The sequence below is a fragment of the Pteronotus mesoamericanus genome, unplaced genomic scaffold, assembly GCF_021234165.1.
Source record: "Pteronotus mesoamericanus isolate MK-2021 breed Mesoamerican mustached bat unplaced genomic scaffold, CSHL_Meso_final scaffold_167, whole genome shotgun sequence".
In the NCBI taxonomy this organism is placed as follows: domain Eukaryota; kingdom Metazoa; phylum Chordata; class Mammalia; order Chiroptera; family Mormoopidae; genus Pteronotus; species Pteronotus mesoamericanus.
Window position 1 is genome coordinate 12,171,225 of NW_026555308.1, and position 17,815 is coordinate 12,189,039.

Sequence of the window (17,815 nt, forward strand, 5' to 3'; positions counted from 1 at the left end):
TGACTTATTGTGAGGATTCAATGTCTCCATATGGTTTTTTAAGATTTTATTTATTTATTTTTTTAGAGAGAGGGAAGGGAGGGATAAAGAAAGGGAGAGAAATTTTGATGTGAAAGAAACATCAATCAGTTGCCTCTTGTATGCACCCCCAACCGTCTAGTGACAGCTGTCATCTTAACATGCATCTAAAAAAAAAAAAGTATCGACTTCTGGTTAAGATGGTGGCATAGATAAACATAGGTCGCCTCCTCACACAACCACGTCAAAATTACAACTAAAATATAGAACCACCACCACTCAGAGCCACCAGAAATCAAGTAGAATGGAAGTCTGACAACTATGGAATTAGAGAAACCACATCCATCCATACTGGTAGGAGGGGCAGAGATAAGGAACAGGTTGGTCCCACATCCATGTGTGGTGGAAATAACTTTGGGAGGGATATCTCAGGAGTGAGAAGTCCCAGCCCCACACCACACCTCCCAGCCCAGGGTTCCAGTACAAGGAAGATAAGTTTCCACAACTTCTGGCTGCAAAAACCAGTGGAGATTGAGTTGGTGGAAGAAATTGCTAAAGTCCTGAGCAGTTAATCTTAAAGAACCCACACACGGACTCACCTATTCAGCCTCACTCCTTCTGAGCTCTAGCACTGGGGTAACAGCTTGAAAGGTACCAGTGGCATAAAGGGAGAAAATGAAGTGTCCAGCATCAAGGCCAAGGCTGGGGGACAACTTTCTCCCAGACAGAAAAGTGGACAGAGGCCACTGTTCCTTTTCTGACCCCTTCTCCCACAAAGCCACAGAGCCAGCAGGCTGGTGCCAGATCTGAGACTCCATCAACTTGACTACCATAGTTTGCCACACCCTGGAAATCCCCTGAGACTCCATCCCAACCAACTTACAGGCCCATTCCAAGCTGCTTTTCCAAATGAAGAGCTGGTTTTAGCTCAAGCTTTACAACTTCCTAAATCCTATCAAAGAAGCAACAGCCAGTCTCACTGAACCCCCAGCCCCTGCACCTCTTGCTAAGTGGCCCCAGGCCTGGTACTAGCAGCAGCCAGCCTAGATTCACAGGTTGGCTTTACCTGGGAATCTTCAAGCCCAGCACAAACAGCAGCCATCTCAGACTGCTTTATAGCTCAGGCAGGAAAACCCAGGCAGACGCAGGTCGGGGCTGACCTTGGCTTGTACCACCAGGGAAACCCCAGAGCCTGTGTACCCAGTGGGCAGCCACAGACCATGTCAGAGCACCAATACCCTGTCCTTGCACAGCTGATCCTCCATGGAGGGCAGAGGATGGTAGTCAGTCGTCACAGCCAGTCCTTGCAGCTGACTGGCCTGGGTAAATCCCTCCCATTAACCTGCCAACAGCAATCAAGATTCAACTATGAGAAGAGGGTGTACTCAGCCCACACAAAGGGTGCACCTTGAGTACACACCTTGGGTGATAGGGGAGGCTGTGGCAATGGACCCTAGAGGACACCTGCTACATTAGGCCACGCTATTAAGACACGGAGTCATAATAGCTCCTCCTAATACATAGAAACAAACACATGGAAACTGCCATAATGATGAGACAAAGAAACATGGCTTAAATTAAAGAACAGATCAAAACTCGAGAGAAAGATCAGAATGGAGATAAGCAATCTATCAGATGCAGAGTTCAAAACGCTGGTTATAAGAGTGCTCAAGGAACTTAGTGAGGACCTCAGCAGCATAAAAAAGATCCAGTCAGAAACAAAGGATACACTAACTGAAATAAAGAACAATTTACAAGGAAACAACAGTACATTAGATAAAGCCTAGAATCATATCAAAAATCTGGAAAATAAGGAAGCAAAAACAACCAATCAGAATAACAAGAAGAAAAAAGAATTTAAAAAAAAAATGAGTATACTCAAAGGAGCCTCTAGGACAACTTCAAGCATTTCAACAGTCACATCATAGGGTACCAGAAAAGAAGAGAAAGAACAAGAAATTTGGAAATGTAGTTGAAAAAATAGTGGAAGAAAACATCCTTAATTTGGTGGAGGGAATAGACATGCAAGTCCAGGAAGCACAGAGTCCCAAAAAGATGAATGCAAACAGGCCCACTCCAAGACACATCATAATTAAAATTCCAAAGGTTAAAGATAAAGAATCTTAAAAGGAGCAAGAGAAAATAAGTTAGTTACCTACAGGGGATTTCTCCTAAGACGATCAGCTGATTTCTCAAAAGAAACTTTGCAGGATAGAAAGGATAGGCAAGAAATATTCAAAGTCATGAAAAGCAGGGACCTACAGCCAAGACTGCTCTACCCAGCAAGGCTATCATTTGGAATCAAAGGGCAGATAAAGAGCTTTCCAGACAAGAAAAAACTAAAGGAGTTCATTATCACCAAGCCATTATTACGTGAAATGTTAAAGGGACTTATGTAAGAAAAACAAGATAAAAACTATGAATAAGATGGCAATAAAAACATACCTATCAACAACTGAATCTAAAAAATATTCTAAGCAAAGAAGAACAGGGACAGAATCATGGATACAGAGAGCATTCTGATGGTTGCCAGGTAGGAATGGGGTGTGGGGGAATGGGTGAAGAGATGAGAAGATTAATAAGTACAAACAGGTAGTTACAGAGTAGCCATGCGGATGTAAAGAACAAAACAGGAAATGGAGTAGCCAAGAACCTATTTGCATAACCCATGGACATGAACAGTGATGTGGGGATTGCCCGAGGGAGTGAATGGGGACAAAGGGGGAAAAATTGGGACAACTATAATAGCATAATCAATAAAATATAATTTTAAGAAACACCAAAATTGGTGCATTTTTGTGGAGCCATTTTAATACTGATGATGGAAGAAGATATGCAACATTTTCAGCACATTATGCTTTGCTATTTCAAGGAAGGTAAAATACATCTGAGATGCCAGAAAAGATTTGTGCAGTGTATGGGGAAGGTGCTATGACTGATTGAATGTGTCAAATGCGGTTTGCCAAGTTTCTTGGTATTATTGACATTTTGGACAAAAATTCTTTGCTGTGGGGTTGTCTTATGCATTGGAAGATGGTTAGCAGCACCCCTGACCTCTACCCCAAGAAGTCAATAGTGGGAGATAGCTGATGTATTCAAAATATCCATACCAATAAAGTTATTTGTGAAAATGAAAAATGTGTCCTTGTTTTACAGAAAAAACTAAACAGTACTAAATGGACCTTTTGGCCTACCCAGTGTTTTATGTCTTACAATCTTCATTTTGCTTTCCCATATATGCCCTTCATAACAAGCCACTGAGGCAAAACAAATTAATTTCTCCTGTAAACTGTCCTGAGACTGGTCCACTGGTGAACAACATGGGCTTTGGAGTTTGAATTTCAGCTCTACCACTACCTAGCTGTGTGGCCTGGGCAACTCAACCACTTTGTGCCTTAGTTCTCTAACCAGTAAAAAGGGAGTAACCATTGCATCCAACTCACAGGTTAGATTTATTTATTCATGCTTGAATGCCTTACTCTATGCCACATACTATATTCGGCACAGGACATAAAACCATTGAAAATAAAAAAAGACAAAAATCCTTGCTTTTAGGAAGCTTCTACAGGGAAAAAACATACAACAAACAAACATATAATACTATTTCAGGTAGTGGTAAGTGCGATGAAGGAAAAACCCAGGAGGATAGAGAACGGTGGATGATGGGGGCTGTTCTAGATCGAGTGGTCAGGGAAGATGTCAGGGAAGAAGAGGTGATATTTGTACTAAGATCTGAAGATAAGAAACCAATCATGGTAAGAATTAGGGAGAACAGTGTTTCCAGGTGGAAGGAACAGAATATACAAGGGAGACTGCTGTGAGGGTTAAATGAAATAATGCAAGTAAAGTTCTTAGTACCTTGCACTGTACACAGCAAACATTTCACAACAGCAACTGTGACAATGATGATGATTATTGACAGGCCACAATGCCTCACAGTGTTCACCAAATATTGTATCCCCAAATGAGAAAAGTAGTCTTTGGAAGTAGGGATGGTCAAGGTTTATGCCTGGGCCATATGTGGCCTTACAAAGATGCTCCAAATCAACTGGTGATTAAGTAGTATCATCAGATCCTCCCTGCTTGAAGGACACAGAGAGAGAAGCAGAGGGGACATCAGGGCAGCCTGAGCAGGCTCAGCAAGGGGAAGACAGAAAAAGTACACAGGCCACCACTGTCTTGATTCCTACCAGCCTGCTCGTTTGAATCCAAAATTTGGGTTTCTCTGATTTCAACCAACATACCTTCACTGAGTGCTGAGCTCATGGGCTTAGGCACTTAAGAGAATGACTGAATGTCACAGGCCCCTGTGGTATGACTGAAATTAAAACCCAAGTCTCCTGACTTACATCATCTGTCTGCTTCTCCGGTGGACCCCTCTCCTCTTCTGAGCTAGAATTTGGGTCAACTAAGGTCAACTGAGTAGGCTACAAGCTCAGAAGGCAGTGCAGAGCAGCCCCCTTCTCAGGCACTTAAACCACACCATGCACTAAAATGTAAATAAGCTGCACTAACTTGAACACCGAATAAAAGCAAATTTTAGTTTAAAATTCAAATGTATCCTGTAAAATTGTAAAAGTAACACTCAGTGATCCTGTTTAAATTAGAATCTGACCTAAAGATTTTCTGAAATTCTAAAATACAATAAAGCAAAACATGAAAACATTCAAACCTGAACTGATACTTGGCTATCAGCCTTACTAAATTCTCATTTCCTTGTCTAGTTATTATCTCCAGGGGGTAATCTGGTAGATTGATGTCTTTTAGGAATACACCAGGGGAGATGAGAGCAGGGCATTTGCTTTTCTCTTCCTTATTCCCCTTTGTGCAAATGAAAACCCTGGTGTCAGAAGGTTTTGGAAAGAGTAGGCCAAAGCATTCTGAAAGATAAAATAATTTCTCATTTCAGGAAGAGAAATGTTCTACAGTTGTTGGGCCAGTAAAGTCAATGGTGTAATTTAATTCTGTGCAATTCTTAATTTTAACAAGATAAAAGTACGATTGGATTCTATGAAAAGCAGTGTAAAAAGGGGTTCAAACAGTATATGGTGCAAATGTCTAGTGTTTATGCTAACTGTAGAATTAGGTTATTAGTACATGCATGAGTCTCTTGCAAAGCATGTGGCTTTTTAAAGTCCAGCATAGGAAACATAGTCAATAATACTGTATAAACTATGTATGGTACCAGCTGGGTACTGGAAATAACAGGGGGAACACTTTGTAAAGTATATGACTGTCTAACCAATATGCTGTACACCTGAAACTAATACAAAATGATACTGAATGTAAACTGTAACTGAAAAAAAACTTTAATTAAAAAAAAAGAATGTGGTTTTACTGGAGCTGCCACAATTCCACTGAAATGCATCAAATCTGGAGAAAAATCTAAGTTGTTAAAGTTAAAAGGTATTTTACTTCAGAAACAGATCATATTATATACTATACCAAGATTTTGATGTGGTTCACTTTCTTCAAACTTTCTTGCAACCGTTGACTCTGCAAATAACAACAAAAAAACAGCTTATGTAATTTTATTAGATTGACACAACATATTAAGAAGCAATTTTCATGAGGTCTTTGTAGGTCTGCTAAACAAGGATCCCAGGCAGACAAAGCCATCTGCATCTTGGTGATTTCTAAGTTCAGTTGTCAATTTTTGCATTTCAACATCTGCAAATATTCCCTATACTTCCAGTTTAAAGTTATATTTCATGGATCTAGAAGAGCTCTTTCTGATGAGACACAAGTGAATTTTTATCCTCACCTGAAGACACTTTTTTTCACTGTTTTCAGAGAGAGAGAGAAAGGGAGAAACATCAACCAGTTGTCTCCCATATGTACCCAGAAAGGGGATGGAACCTGGAACCCAGGGATGTGCCCAGACTGTAAGCCAAAACTGCAACCTTTTGATTATGGAATGATGCTGCAACCAACTGAGCCACACCGGCCAGGCCAAGTGAATTTTTCATATTAGCAATTTAAGTCATTCATTCATTCATTCAAAAACTACAAAGTGTAGGCAACAAAAGCGAAAATAAACAAGGGGAACTACATCAAACTAAAAAGCTTCTGCACAACAAAGGAAACCATCAACAAAATGAAAAGGCAACCTACTAAATGGGACAAAATATTTGCAAATCATTTATCTAACAAAGGGTTAATGTCTAAAGTATATCTAGAACTCATACAACTTAATAGCAAAAAAAAAAAAAAAAAAAATCAATCTGATTAAAAAAAAATGGGCAGAAGATCTAAACAGACTTTTCCCAGAGAAGATAGAAAGATGGCCAACAGATGTGTGAAAAGATGTTCAACATCCCTAATGATCAGGGAAATGCCAATCAAAACCACAATGAGATATTACCTCACACCTGTCAGAATGGCTAATATCAAAAAGACAAGACATTACAAGTGTTGGCAAGCATATAGAGAAAGGGGACCCCTTGTGCACTGTTGGTAAAACTGTAAATTGGTCCAGCCACCACAGAAAACAGTATGGAGGTTCCTCCAAAAATTAAAAATAGAACTACCATAGGATCCAGCAATTCCACTTCTGAGTATTTATCTGAAGAAAACAAAAACAGTAATTTGAAAAGATACAGGTACTCGCATGTTTACTGCAGCATTATAGATAAGAGCTAAGATATGAAAACAACCTAAGTGTCTATTACGAGATGAATGAATAAAGAAAATATGATATACATGTGGAATATAATGGACTATTACTCAACCATAAGAATGAAATCTTGCCATTTGCAACAACATGGATGGACCATCTGGACATTATGAACCAGAAGACTACTGCCACAGTAAAATGAAAATACTAATTTTTTTTTAAGTATAAAAATGACACTTGAGGAAGGGCCAATTCTCCAAGTATATATTTAAAATGAAGATTTACTTTTAAACCTATTTGCATAACTTACTGTATGGTTAGGCACTACTACTACTGTAAGAGCTTTACATCCATCAACTCATTAGGTCCTTATAATGACCTTTTGTTATGTCATTATCCCTATTTATAGGTGAGAAAACGGAGTTATAGAGAGGTGACATCACACGTGGAGAATTAGGTAGGACTCAGTTCTCCAACTGCATAAATACAACATTTTTTTTGCTTTCTAAACTACAGCATAATTATATAATTTTCAAAATTAGGACACCTCAAAGAGAAAGAATTAAAACTGTCCCCCAAAGCCTGGCAATTAGGGAACTCAAGCCAGCTGATGTTAAAAATATATGTGCCATCCATTATCAACTCCTAACCCTCATCTTCCTTTATCCTCAAGAGTCAGTCAAGTGGAACATTTATGCCCCTTTTTGCAGCCTTCGCCAGTCCTTGGCTGTCATCTTGTGACTTCTTTTCTCATCCTACGCTGACAACAGCATTCATTTTAATCTGGTTTCATTCGGATACAAATGCTGGGACAACCCCAGCAGTCTCTCCCAGAACTCTGAACAAGAAATGTATACATGCTATTAATATGCTTGCTTATGAAACTGAAAATCCAGACAAGGATGGAGGCTAAATCAATGAAGTATTACAGTATTCTTCTGACTCTGCTTTTGCCAAAGAGTATTTGTGACTCATTTAAACTTTAGATTTCTACTCACCAGTTGGCAGGCATGCTTAATCCTCTCCACAATCCCATCGAGTCCCAAATATTGTAAAGACAACCACAGTGGCAGGGAACGGAGTTTGTCTGCTGGCTTATTTGATGTAAGACCAGCAATTAAAGTCTAAAAAAAAGCCAATATGAGTTTATTAACCAAAGCTAATGAAATCACACGGTAGAATTAACTAGTTACCATTTACTAGGTACTTAGTATTTGTCAGATGCTATGCCAGGCACTTGGCTTGCATTATTCATTTGATCATCCAACAACTCCATGAAGTTTATTCTAGGCAACTTAACCCAGGGACCTTACTTTGCTCAAGGTTTCATGTCTGAGATGTGGCAAAACTAGGGTGAGAATATAGAAGGGTCACATCTCAGAGCCAGAGCTCTTAGCCACTGAAGAAGCAGCCCTTTCCAAGGCTGTTCTGATCATTCTTGAATACTTGATCATTATCTATTGGGCAAGAAATCAGATGTTACAGCAAGAATCACTTAAAGCTTGTTTTGCATGAACCTATCGCTAAGTGGTTCACTGTCAAAAACCATCAACTATACTTTGTTACAACCTTCTAGACAGTGTGGACCGAGTGCTGACAGGAATGCCACTTCTGGGAACCTATTCTAATGAAATAATTTGAAGAACAGAAATATGCTCATTATTTCAGTAACAAAAATTTGAAAACATCCTAAAAGTCCATAAATGTAGAATGAGTAAATAAATTGTGGTATTAAAGTGACAGATTATGCAATCATAAAATATCATAAAATGTTCTTCATACACAGATAAGTATGGGGAAAATAAAGAGGAAAAAAAATACATCACACAGTTTCACTTCGGTTAAAAAGTTTTTGAAAACAAAAACTAATAGAAGTGACATTAAGGAAAGTTTTCACTTTTTCCGTATTTTGCTCCCACACCCAAAAATGATTACGAGCCACTCCCTACTCCCTGCCAGTGACAGCAGGCTTACCAAGGCAGGATCGTCGTGTTTATAAAGGGTAACTGCAGGAACAGCTGGCAAACCCAGCCATGGGCCTGGAGTCAATGTCATGCTATCACATTTGGTTGCCGCCTACCAAAGGGAGAACAGCTTTTTGTTAGACTATTAAAATACACGAAATCCAATACCTTCCCTCCATTCATAAGAACTGTGAAAAACCACCAGGGATTAAAGGATTTTAAATTCCTTCTTAAAAATACAATATTTAGTAAATCTGTCCTGGCTGGTGTGGCTCTGTGGACTGAACACCAGCCTGCAAACCAAAGAGTCATGGTTCAATTCCCAGTAAGGGTACATGCCAGGGGTGTAGGCCAGGTTCCCAGTAAGGGACACATGACAGGCAACCGCACACTGATGTTTCTCTCCATCTCTTTCTCCTCCCTTCCCCTCTGTCTAAAAATAAATAAATTAAATATTTTTAAAAATACAATATTTAGTAAATCAAAAACATACCAGCACTGAAGAGGAGACATAACCTAGAGCCAATGTTGCCAGATTCACACTGGAAGAAAAAACACCAATCTAAGAACTAATTACTTACTGCTGCTCATTCACTAAGTATGTACGTATATAAAAAAAGGCTCTGCTGTCTTCCAGCTATGTTATTAGCTTCTTTAACAGCAACAGAAAATGCAGTACATAAAAATTTCAGGAAACCCTTGAAAATTATTCCAGGGGATGTCTCCTACTTATTTAGTGTAATGGGCCTTATATCCTTCACAGCTATTATTTTTCAGTCACCATTCTTTCCCAGAAGGATAAAATAAAAAGAAACCTCCCTTGCATGATGTGTTGGATATGGATGGACGACTATGGCTGCCCTGAATCCTCTCCCCCTCTTCTCTCAGCAGCACTCAAATGGCCATCTGGGAAACCACCCCAGTCTCCTCTATCAGACCTCACTTTTGGGTGGAGGAGACACTGCAAGCTGCTCCAGAGGTGGGCAAATAACTTCAACTACATTTCCCTGGCCACAGTGATTGCTATGAGGCTTTTGGTGGGGGACTTCTGACCCACTGGACACAAACCTGGAATGAAGGCTGGAGTTGCTGCAGCTACTTTGGGCCATAACAGGAAAGTCTATCTATAGATAGAGCCAACACAAAGGATCTTAAAGCAAGTGACTGGGGGAGTAGGGGGATGACACGCTGAGTCCTGATTGGTGTGCCTAAAACCAATCCTAATACTGTTTGTTTGTTTGTTTGTTTGTTTGTTTGTTTGGAGTTATGTGAACCAATAAAATCTCTTCTCACTTAAGCCAATTTGGGTTATCTTGTTACCTGCAACCTAAAGAGTCCTTAGGGACAAATGTCATGACAAAATGAGAGCCTAGATGCCCACTTCTCATGAGCACTGTGTGCAGGCCACCCATGGAGCCAACCCCACCCTCCACTCACCCCTCCACATGAAGCCATATGCCATACTGCTCACAGAGTTCTTTCAAACGCCCAATTTTATCTGTGTGTCCCACTGCTGCAGTTCCTAGAATAAAACACACACAAAAAGATACTAAAAAGAACAAATACTTTCTGAGTCTTTAAAGCACGATTAAAGAGCTTTAATATATATACACTATCTCCCTGTGATGGAAGTAACATTATATCTGTTTTATTAAGATTTACTTTGTGGATTGGCTTAATATCAACTTTTGCAAATTGGTTTTGAAGAGTGTGTATTCTCCTTTACATGTATCTACAAAAAAGCTTGTAGCCCTGACTGGAGTGGCTGAGTTGGTTGGGTGTTGTCCTGCAAAGTGAAGGGTTGCTGGGTCGATTCTCGATCAGGGCACAAGCCTGGGTTGCGGATTCAGTCTGGTTGGGGTATATGTAAGAGGCAACCAACTGATGTTTCTCTCTCACACTAACACTGCTTAAGTACTTTTGTTCTGTTAGCATTTGTCCAAGATAGCTTTTCCTAGTCCAACTTTTTGTCACTTTCTGGGTTATTTTTATTTAGGTGTGTCCTTTTATTAAAAACCAAAAAATATAGCCTTGGACAGTGTGGCTCAGCTCGTAGAAGAGTCATCCTGTACACAGAAAGGTCACGGGTTCAATTCCCAGTCAGGGCACATACCCAGGTTTCAGATTCCATCCCAGTTGGGGCATGTATAAGGCAACCAATCTATGTTTCTCTCTCTCTCTCCCCTCCCGCTCCACCCCCACCCCTTTCCCTTCCTCACTCTCAAAGTAATGAAGAAATGTCATTGGATAAGGATAAAAAAAAATACATAGATGGATTTGAGGTATTTTTAACTAAATTTGGAGGTTCTTTGTTTTAATATAAAGCATGTATTCTGAAATCAGTTTGAACATATTAAACACTTTAATCCATCTCCTTGGTAAATTGTTTACACTACAGCTTTTTCTGGGCAAATCCCTCTTCTCAAAGAATGAATAAAATATGGAGTCATATATTCTCCCAACTATCCTAAATTTCCAGTTAGCAGAATCCCACCTAATAAGATTTCAAACCCTTACCAAATGCCTCAAAAAACACAACTGATGCCAAGTGATTCTTTTGCAGGTTTTATGGTAGGAAAAGGGCTGAAAACTTCCCCACTTGCAAGTTTCATCTCAATTTTTAAAAAAATCTTAACTGACACATTTGTTTTAGTTGAAACAAGATCAAGGGCCAACACAGAGACTATCATTCGATCCACCAAAACATAGAGCATAGTGCTGTGTTTTAGTGACCTGACCACATTTAGTTTCTCTTTTCAAGTTTTTTTTGGCAGTGTCTGCTGGCTAACCCCTGCGATGTGTACACTGGCCATGGCAGAGTAAGCCATACTGGTAAGTCACTCAGGCACATATATATTGTGGCCTCACCCATATATCGAATGACTGAATATGGGTGGGATCCTTTTTAAACATACAGTATGCTAAACCAGGCAGGAAGTGGTGGTTTTCCTGCTAATAATGAGATGGATATGTGTTTTTTGTTTATTATTATTTTTAAAATACAGTTGGTCCTCTGTATCCACATCCCTGGATTCAACCAACTTGAATTAGAAATATTCGGTGGGGGAAAAACCCAGAAAGTTCCAAAAAGCAAAATTTGAATCTGCCATGCACTGAGCACTATGCTGAATACACACAAATTAAGTGATATCGAGGCATATCCTCCTGTAGCCTATATGTAAATGTAGGTATTATGCAAATACATGATTTATATAGAGACTGGAGCACCTGTGGATTTTGGTATCCAAGACAGGGGAAGGTTCTGGAACCAATCCCCCATAGCCGAGGGGCAACTGTAATGAGTTTTATTGAATGAAGTATAATTTACAGGCAATAAAATCCACTCATTTAAATGTACGGTTCACTGAGTTTTTCCAAATGTAACCACCAACACAACATCAAAGTAGAGAATATTTCCATCACCCCAAAAGGACCTCCCCACCCTGAAGTTTCACTCTTTTCTCTACTCCCCATTGGCTCTGGACAGTCCCGATTGTTTTCTATCACTGTACTTTTGTCTTTTTCAGAATTTCATATAATCATACACGATGTAATTTCTTCTATGTCTGGCTTTTTGAGGTTAGCCTGCTTTTGAAATTCGTCCATGTTGATATGTATATCTGTAACTATTTCTACTTACTACTTAACAGCCCATGAGATGGATGTGCTACAACTTGTTTATCTATTCACAAAGTAAAGGACATCTGGGTTATTTCTCGTTATGATTGTTGCATACAATTCTCTGTGTGGACATGTGTGTCCTTTTTTCTTTCATAAATACCTACAAGTGGGACTAATGGATCATATACCAATTCTATGTTTAACCTTTTGAGGAACTGCCCAACTATTTCTCAGAGTGGCTGTAACATTATTTGCTCCCTACCAGCAGTGTATGAGAATTCCAGTTGCTCTGTATTCTCACCAGCATTTGGCATTGTATTCTTTTATTTTCTCCATTCTAGCAAATATGTAATAGTAGCTCACTGTGGTTTTAATTTGCATTTCTCTATGACTGATTAGCATCTTTTTAAGTGCTTAAACATTCATACACTGGTATTTTCTTTAGTGAAGTGTCTATTCAAATCTCTTGTCCATTAAAAAAAAATCTATATATTTGTCTCCTTAATACTCAATGGTAAAACTTGTTTATGTATTTTGATAAAATCCTTTGTCAGAAAAATGTGTTGCAAATATTTTCACCCAGTCTGTAACTAGCCTTTTCAATTTTCTTAGCAGGGTCTTTGGAATAGCAAAAACTTTTAATTTGTAATAAAGGCCAACTTATGGTTCATGCCTTTTGTGTCCTAAGAAATCTTTGCCTACCCCAAGATCACAAAGATCTACATTTTTTTCAATAAGTTTTAGTGTTGTGACTCATATGTTTAGGTCTATAAACCATTTATAATCAGAATGAGGTAAGGGTTAAGGTTCAATTTTTTTTCCATGTGCATATTGAATTGTTCCAAGACCACTGGTGGAAAAGACTATTCTTTCTCCCTTGAATTACCTTGGCATCTTTGTAAATAAATAAATAAATACATAAATAAAAATCAAGTTACCATATATGTGAGTCTATTTCTGAACTCTATTCTCTTCAATTAATTTCATACTCTCTTGATTATTTGTAGCTTTATAGTAAGTGTAAAGTCAGATACAGAAAGTCTTCCAATTTTGTTCTTTTCAAAATTATTTTGATTATTCATAGGTCCTTTGTATTTTCATATAAATTTTAGAATCAGCTTATCAATTTCAATAAGATTTATTCAAGTTCTACAAAATCTGCTGAGGTTTTGATATGGATTGATCTGAATCTATAGGTTAATTTGGGGAGATTTGACTTAATAATACTAAGTCTTCCAATCATGCACATGGCTTATTGTTCCATTTATTTGGGTCTCCTTTAACTTCTCTCACCAACATTTTGTAGTTTTCAGTGTACAGATCTTTCATATATTTCTTAAACTTAGCCATTAAGCTTTCATTTTTTTGATGCTACTATGAATAACATTTTAAATTCAATTTTAATTGTTCATCACCTGTATACAGAAATCCCGCAACCTTAATGAATTTATTAGTTCCAATGACTTTTCTTTGATTTACTTTGGACTTTCTAACTGTACAATCATGTCATTTGCAAGTAAAGACAGTTTATTCTTCTTTCCAATCTCTACGTTAATTATTTTTCTTGCCTATTGCACTGCCTAGAACTTCAAGTTCAATGTCAAACATAATATGGTAAGCAAAGAAAGTGGGAATTGACCTGCTGTTACACATTCAAGTATGCACATACGTGTATGACATTTCAAAATTCAATTTAGAAAGGAAGCGCATGAAGGAGAGGCACTTACAACCTAAATGAAAAAGTATACACACACAAACAAAACCCCTAAAACAAACCAACAATTAAAGGAAATCAAATGAGCCAACTTTCCCATAATTCTTATCACAATGCTCATACAGAGCTATCTTAAACATGTGGCATACAAATATTTCTTAAGATTTGGTCTATTTTAGGCTAATTACTTAGCCTCTCTCTTACATGTTCAAAATGTAAGATTCACGTTCATGATACCTACCAGCATTTGCAACAAGTAATATTGGTAGTTTTCCTCGTTCTACATCATCTTTAATCAATTTTTCCAGAAGGGCAACATCCTGGGATTAAAAGACAAACCATAAAAACATGAGGCAAACAGAATAAAAGTTATACAATGAAAAATTACAACTTCCAAAAGAAGCACACATTACTCTCAAAATTAATCACTCAAATCAATTCTTGAAAACTTTTTTAATTTCTCTAATCATAAATATCAACATCAAATAGTTTTTCTCGAAGATTAACTGAAAAATCAATTAAGTATGATTAAAGTTAAAACTGCAAATATAGAGCCAACATTCTCTAGTTTTAAACATTTATGTTTAAAGAAAATGTTTCAACCCCCAAAACCAGCCAAAAATGTATTTCTAATATTACTCATTAATGCAACTAAATTAACGTAAAGAAAATCAAACTATCTTGAAAAAAGAAATGCAGCCCTGGCTGGGTAACTCAGTGGGTTGCATCCAGACACACCAAGTTTGTGGGTTCAATTTCTGGTCGGGATGTATACAGGAAACAACCAGTGAATACATGGATACATGGAACAACAAATGGATGTTTCTCTCTTTCTCTCTCAAATCAATAAATAAAACAAATTTTAAAAAACCTTAAAAAGAAATGCAGAACCCCAAAACCTATCCTTTTTTCTTCTGGCTTCAGTGTACTATGGGAAGATCAAAGCAATAAATGAATAGGCTAATAATTACCTGGAGGCCAACAAACAGAACTTCAGTTAAAAGGAAGACAGTTTCAAAATACAATTCCAAATTATTTTACAAACCAAAAGGAGAACTCACCATCTGATGCTGGGATCCAAACATAGTGTTACAGGGCACACGAGACAAACAGGGGAAGGGCAAGCCAAGCTATAAGAAGAAACATACAATTTTACAAGAAAGCTCTTCGTCACTACTCACTTATGTACTCAAAAGACTGTGGCTCTAAGATAAGTCACAATTATTCTTTTTAAACAACATCTTTCCTTAGGGACTCTTAATATTATAAATAGATGTTGAAGTATATCTAGAAAGTTAAGCCAAGAGAAGGGTGAAGTTTCAGGAGCAGAGATGTCTTATAAGAGGGCAGAGACAATGTAAAATTTTCCTAATGAGTCACTGAAATGAGTTACTATCTTTGGTATATTTTATATACGAAGGGCAAAACACTTTCCCAAACTGGAAACAACCGAACCCTGAACATACTGGAGGATAATTTAGGGTCCTTCCTCCAAACATTAGTAACACCAGCCAAAGGCATTCAAAGAAGACCTTATTTATGGGTCCACCCACTCCCCAAAAATCAATAAATATAAACTATCAGATGTACATATCTTAAAAGAAATGAAGTCAGTGTTATAAAGATAGTAATTGTCAGATTTTATATTCTTCAGTTTTAGCTCACAAATCCTTGAGGAGCTTATAGTTTTAGACATAATTTAAATAGTTGCAACCTATTGTTCTATATAACTAAGACTCGGTAGAATTTAAAGATCAAACATTTAACAAGCACTTTATTCACACTCTTTCTCCCTTAAAGGATTTATCTTTTAAATTATGAAAGTGAAACCCAAATAAAGCACATGATAAAAAAAAATATATATAAATGCCCTGACCAGTGTGGCTCAATTGGTTAGGCATCATCCCTCAAAGCTAAAGGTCACCAGTTCAATTCCCAATCAGGGCACATGCCTGAGTAGTGGGTTTGGTCCCAGATTGGGGTACATACAAGAGGCAACTGATTGATGTTTCTCTTTCACATCGATGTTTCTCTCCTTCTCTTTCTCCCTCCCTACCTTCTCTAAAAATAAATAAATAGCCCTAGCTGGTGTGGCTCAGTGGATTGAGCATCAACCTGCGAACCAAAGGGTCTTAAGTTCAATCCCCAGTATAGAGCACATGCCTGGGTTGTGGGCCAGGTCCCCAGTAGAGGGGTGCAAGAGACAACTACACATTGATGTTTCTCCCCTTCTCTTTCTCCCTCCCTTCCACTCTCTAAAAATAAATAAAATCATATGTATATATATGAAGTGAAAATGCCCCCACATAAGCCACCAATCCACCAGTGTTAACAGGTTAGAATATAAGCTTCCTGACATCTTCTAGGTATAAATATATTTATATATTTTTTTCTAAGTATAAAAATACTCACATATGTAAACACTTTTGAACACATATATACTGTTCTGCCACCTGCCTTTCTCACTTAACAGAATATTGTCACACATCTTTTGAAGACAGGACTGCTGTCCCAGGATAGCCTCTGTTCCATAAAAAACTGGCCTGCAGTGGGTACTCAATAAGTAAATTATTCATGTTTCTACTGGGATATTACAAAACTCCCCCTTTCTCTTACACCCTCAAGAAGAGGACATAATTTCTTGACACCTGTGACCACAGCTCAGGAACAACTTAAGTCCCTAATTTCCCCCATCTTTCTCCCCAGGAGTCCTCCACCTTAAGAAAAACAAACCCTCCAACCCTAAGGGTGTTGCCTTAAAATATTCTTGGCCAAGAGACTTACCGTATTTTGCTGTGTATAATGCACACTTTTTTGCCCAAATTTTTGAGGGAAAAATAAGGATGCACATTATTCACTGATAGTACTAAGGATGCACATTGTACATGGGCACTAAACCATGGGTGCACATTATACACAGGAGCGCATTATACATGGCAAAATATGGTAATTTCTTGTCTCAAGGTAGCCCCTAATTGGGCTACTTTCATTATAAACTTTAAAAATGGTAATGCTCTTTGATATACTAATTCTAGATTGACTTTGAAAATCTGAGAACTATAACCCTAAATATAGAAAAGGCTTTTTATACACAAAGATGCCCGTAACAGCACTAAATGAAGAGCATTAACACTGGTCATAGAAATGGTCATAGAAACCAAAAGCATGCAAACACTCTTAACTGTCCAAAATGGAAGCAGTTAGTTAAAACACTATACACTCACTTGAAGGGATGTTATGAAGACATTAAAAATATACTTTACTTTGAAGAACTGTTAAAATATGACATATACCTGTAATAACAGTAAGTGAAAAAAGCCAGATATGACCATGTAAAAACACATATATAGTCTTTGATTAAAGCCTGGAAAGAAATAAAGTAAAATATTGACTGTGGTTGCTTTTGGGCAACTAAAACAAGTACATATCTAAGTTCATAAATATACATTTATGTTTTCTTATAATGAAAAAACAAGCATATAAAAAATCCATCTTCCTTTTCACTTAAAAAGAACAGCAGCTAAAGAAATGGGTCTACACACTTTAAGAAGTTCCAGGGCAGAACAAAACATCTAATCTTTAAAATGTCCACCTTGCACAACATTACCTGATTACAAAGGTACTGGCCCAGGCCAGGCCTAGCAGCAGCACTAAGATATATAACAGGTTTCTTGTTATATAACACGTTGAATCCGTCTACTATGAAGTCTTCATAACGAGAATGAAGAGCAAGCCTACAGATCTTTGCAAGTCCTTCTCTTTCTTCTTCATGAAAATAAGCACAGCCATTTTCATACCTGTTAAGAGACATTCATATATTAATTAATATGTTCTTATTTCTGGTTATCTCTGATTTTATATCTCAGTTTTGTAATCATGGAA

General features: G+C 37.8%; 1 protein-coding gene across 3 annotated transcripts in view; it reads right to left on the reverse strand.

The window, feature by feature from the left end:
- Nucleotides 1–17,815, reverse strand: part of PDXDC1 (pyridoxal dependent decarboxylase domain containing 1) — a 51,917-nt gene that overhangs the window by 13,802 nt on the left and 20,300 nt on the right. For all 3 annotated transcript variants that reach the window (XM_054589611.1, XM_054589610.1, XM_054589609.1), the window contains 8 exons: nt 17,541–17,730; nt 14,995–15,063; nt 14,175–14,253; nt 10,036–10,120; nt 9,092–9,140; nt 8,609–8,710; nt 7,633–7,758; nt 5,464–5,514 (listed from right to left, as the gene is read on the reverse strand). In XM_054589611.1, coding sequence (XP_054445586.1) covers nt 5,464–5,514; nt 7,633–7,758; nt 8,609–8,710; nt 9,092–9,140; nt 10,036–10,120; nt 14,175–14,253; nt 14,995–15,063; nt 17,541–17,730 — 751 coding nt within the window. The remainder of the gene's footprint in view (nt 1–5,463; nt 5,515–7,632; nt 7,759–8,608; nt 8,711–9,091; nt 9,141–10,035; nt 10,121–14,174; nt 14,254–14,994; nt 15,064–17,540; nt 17,731–17,815) is intronic.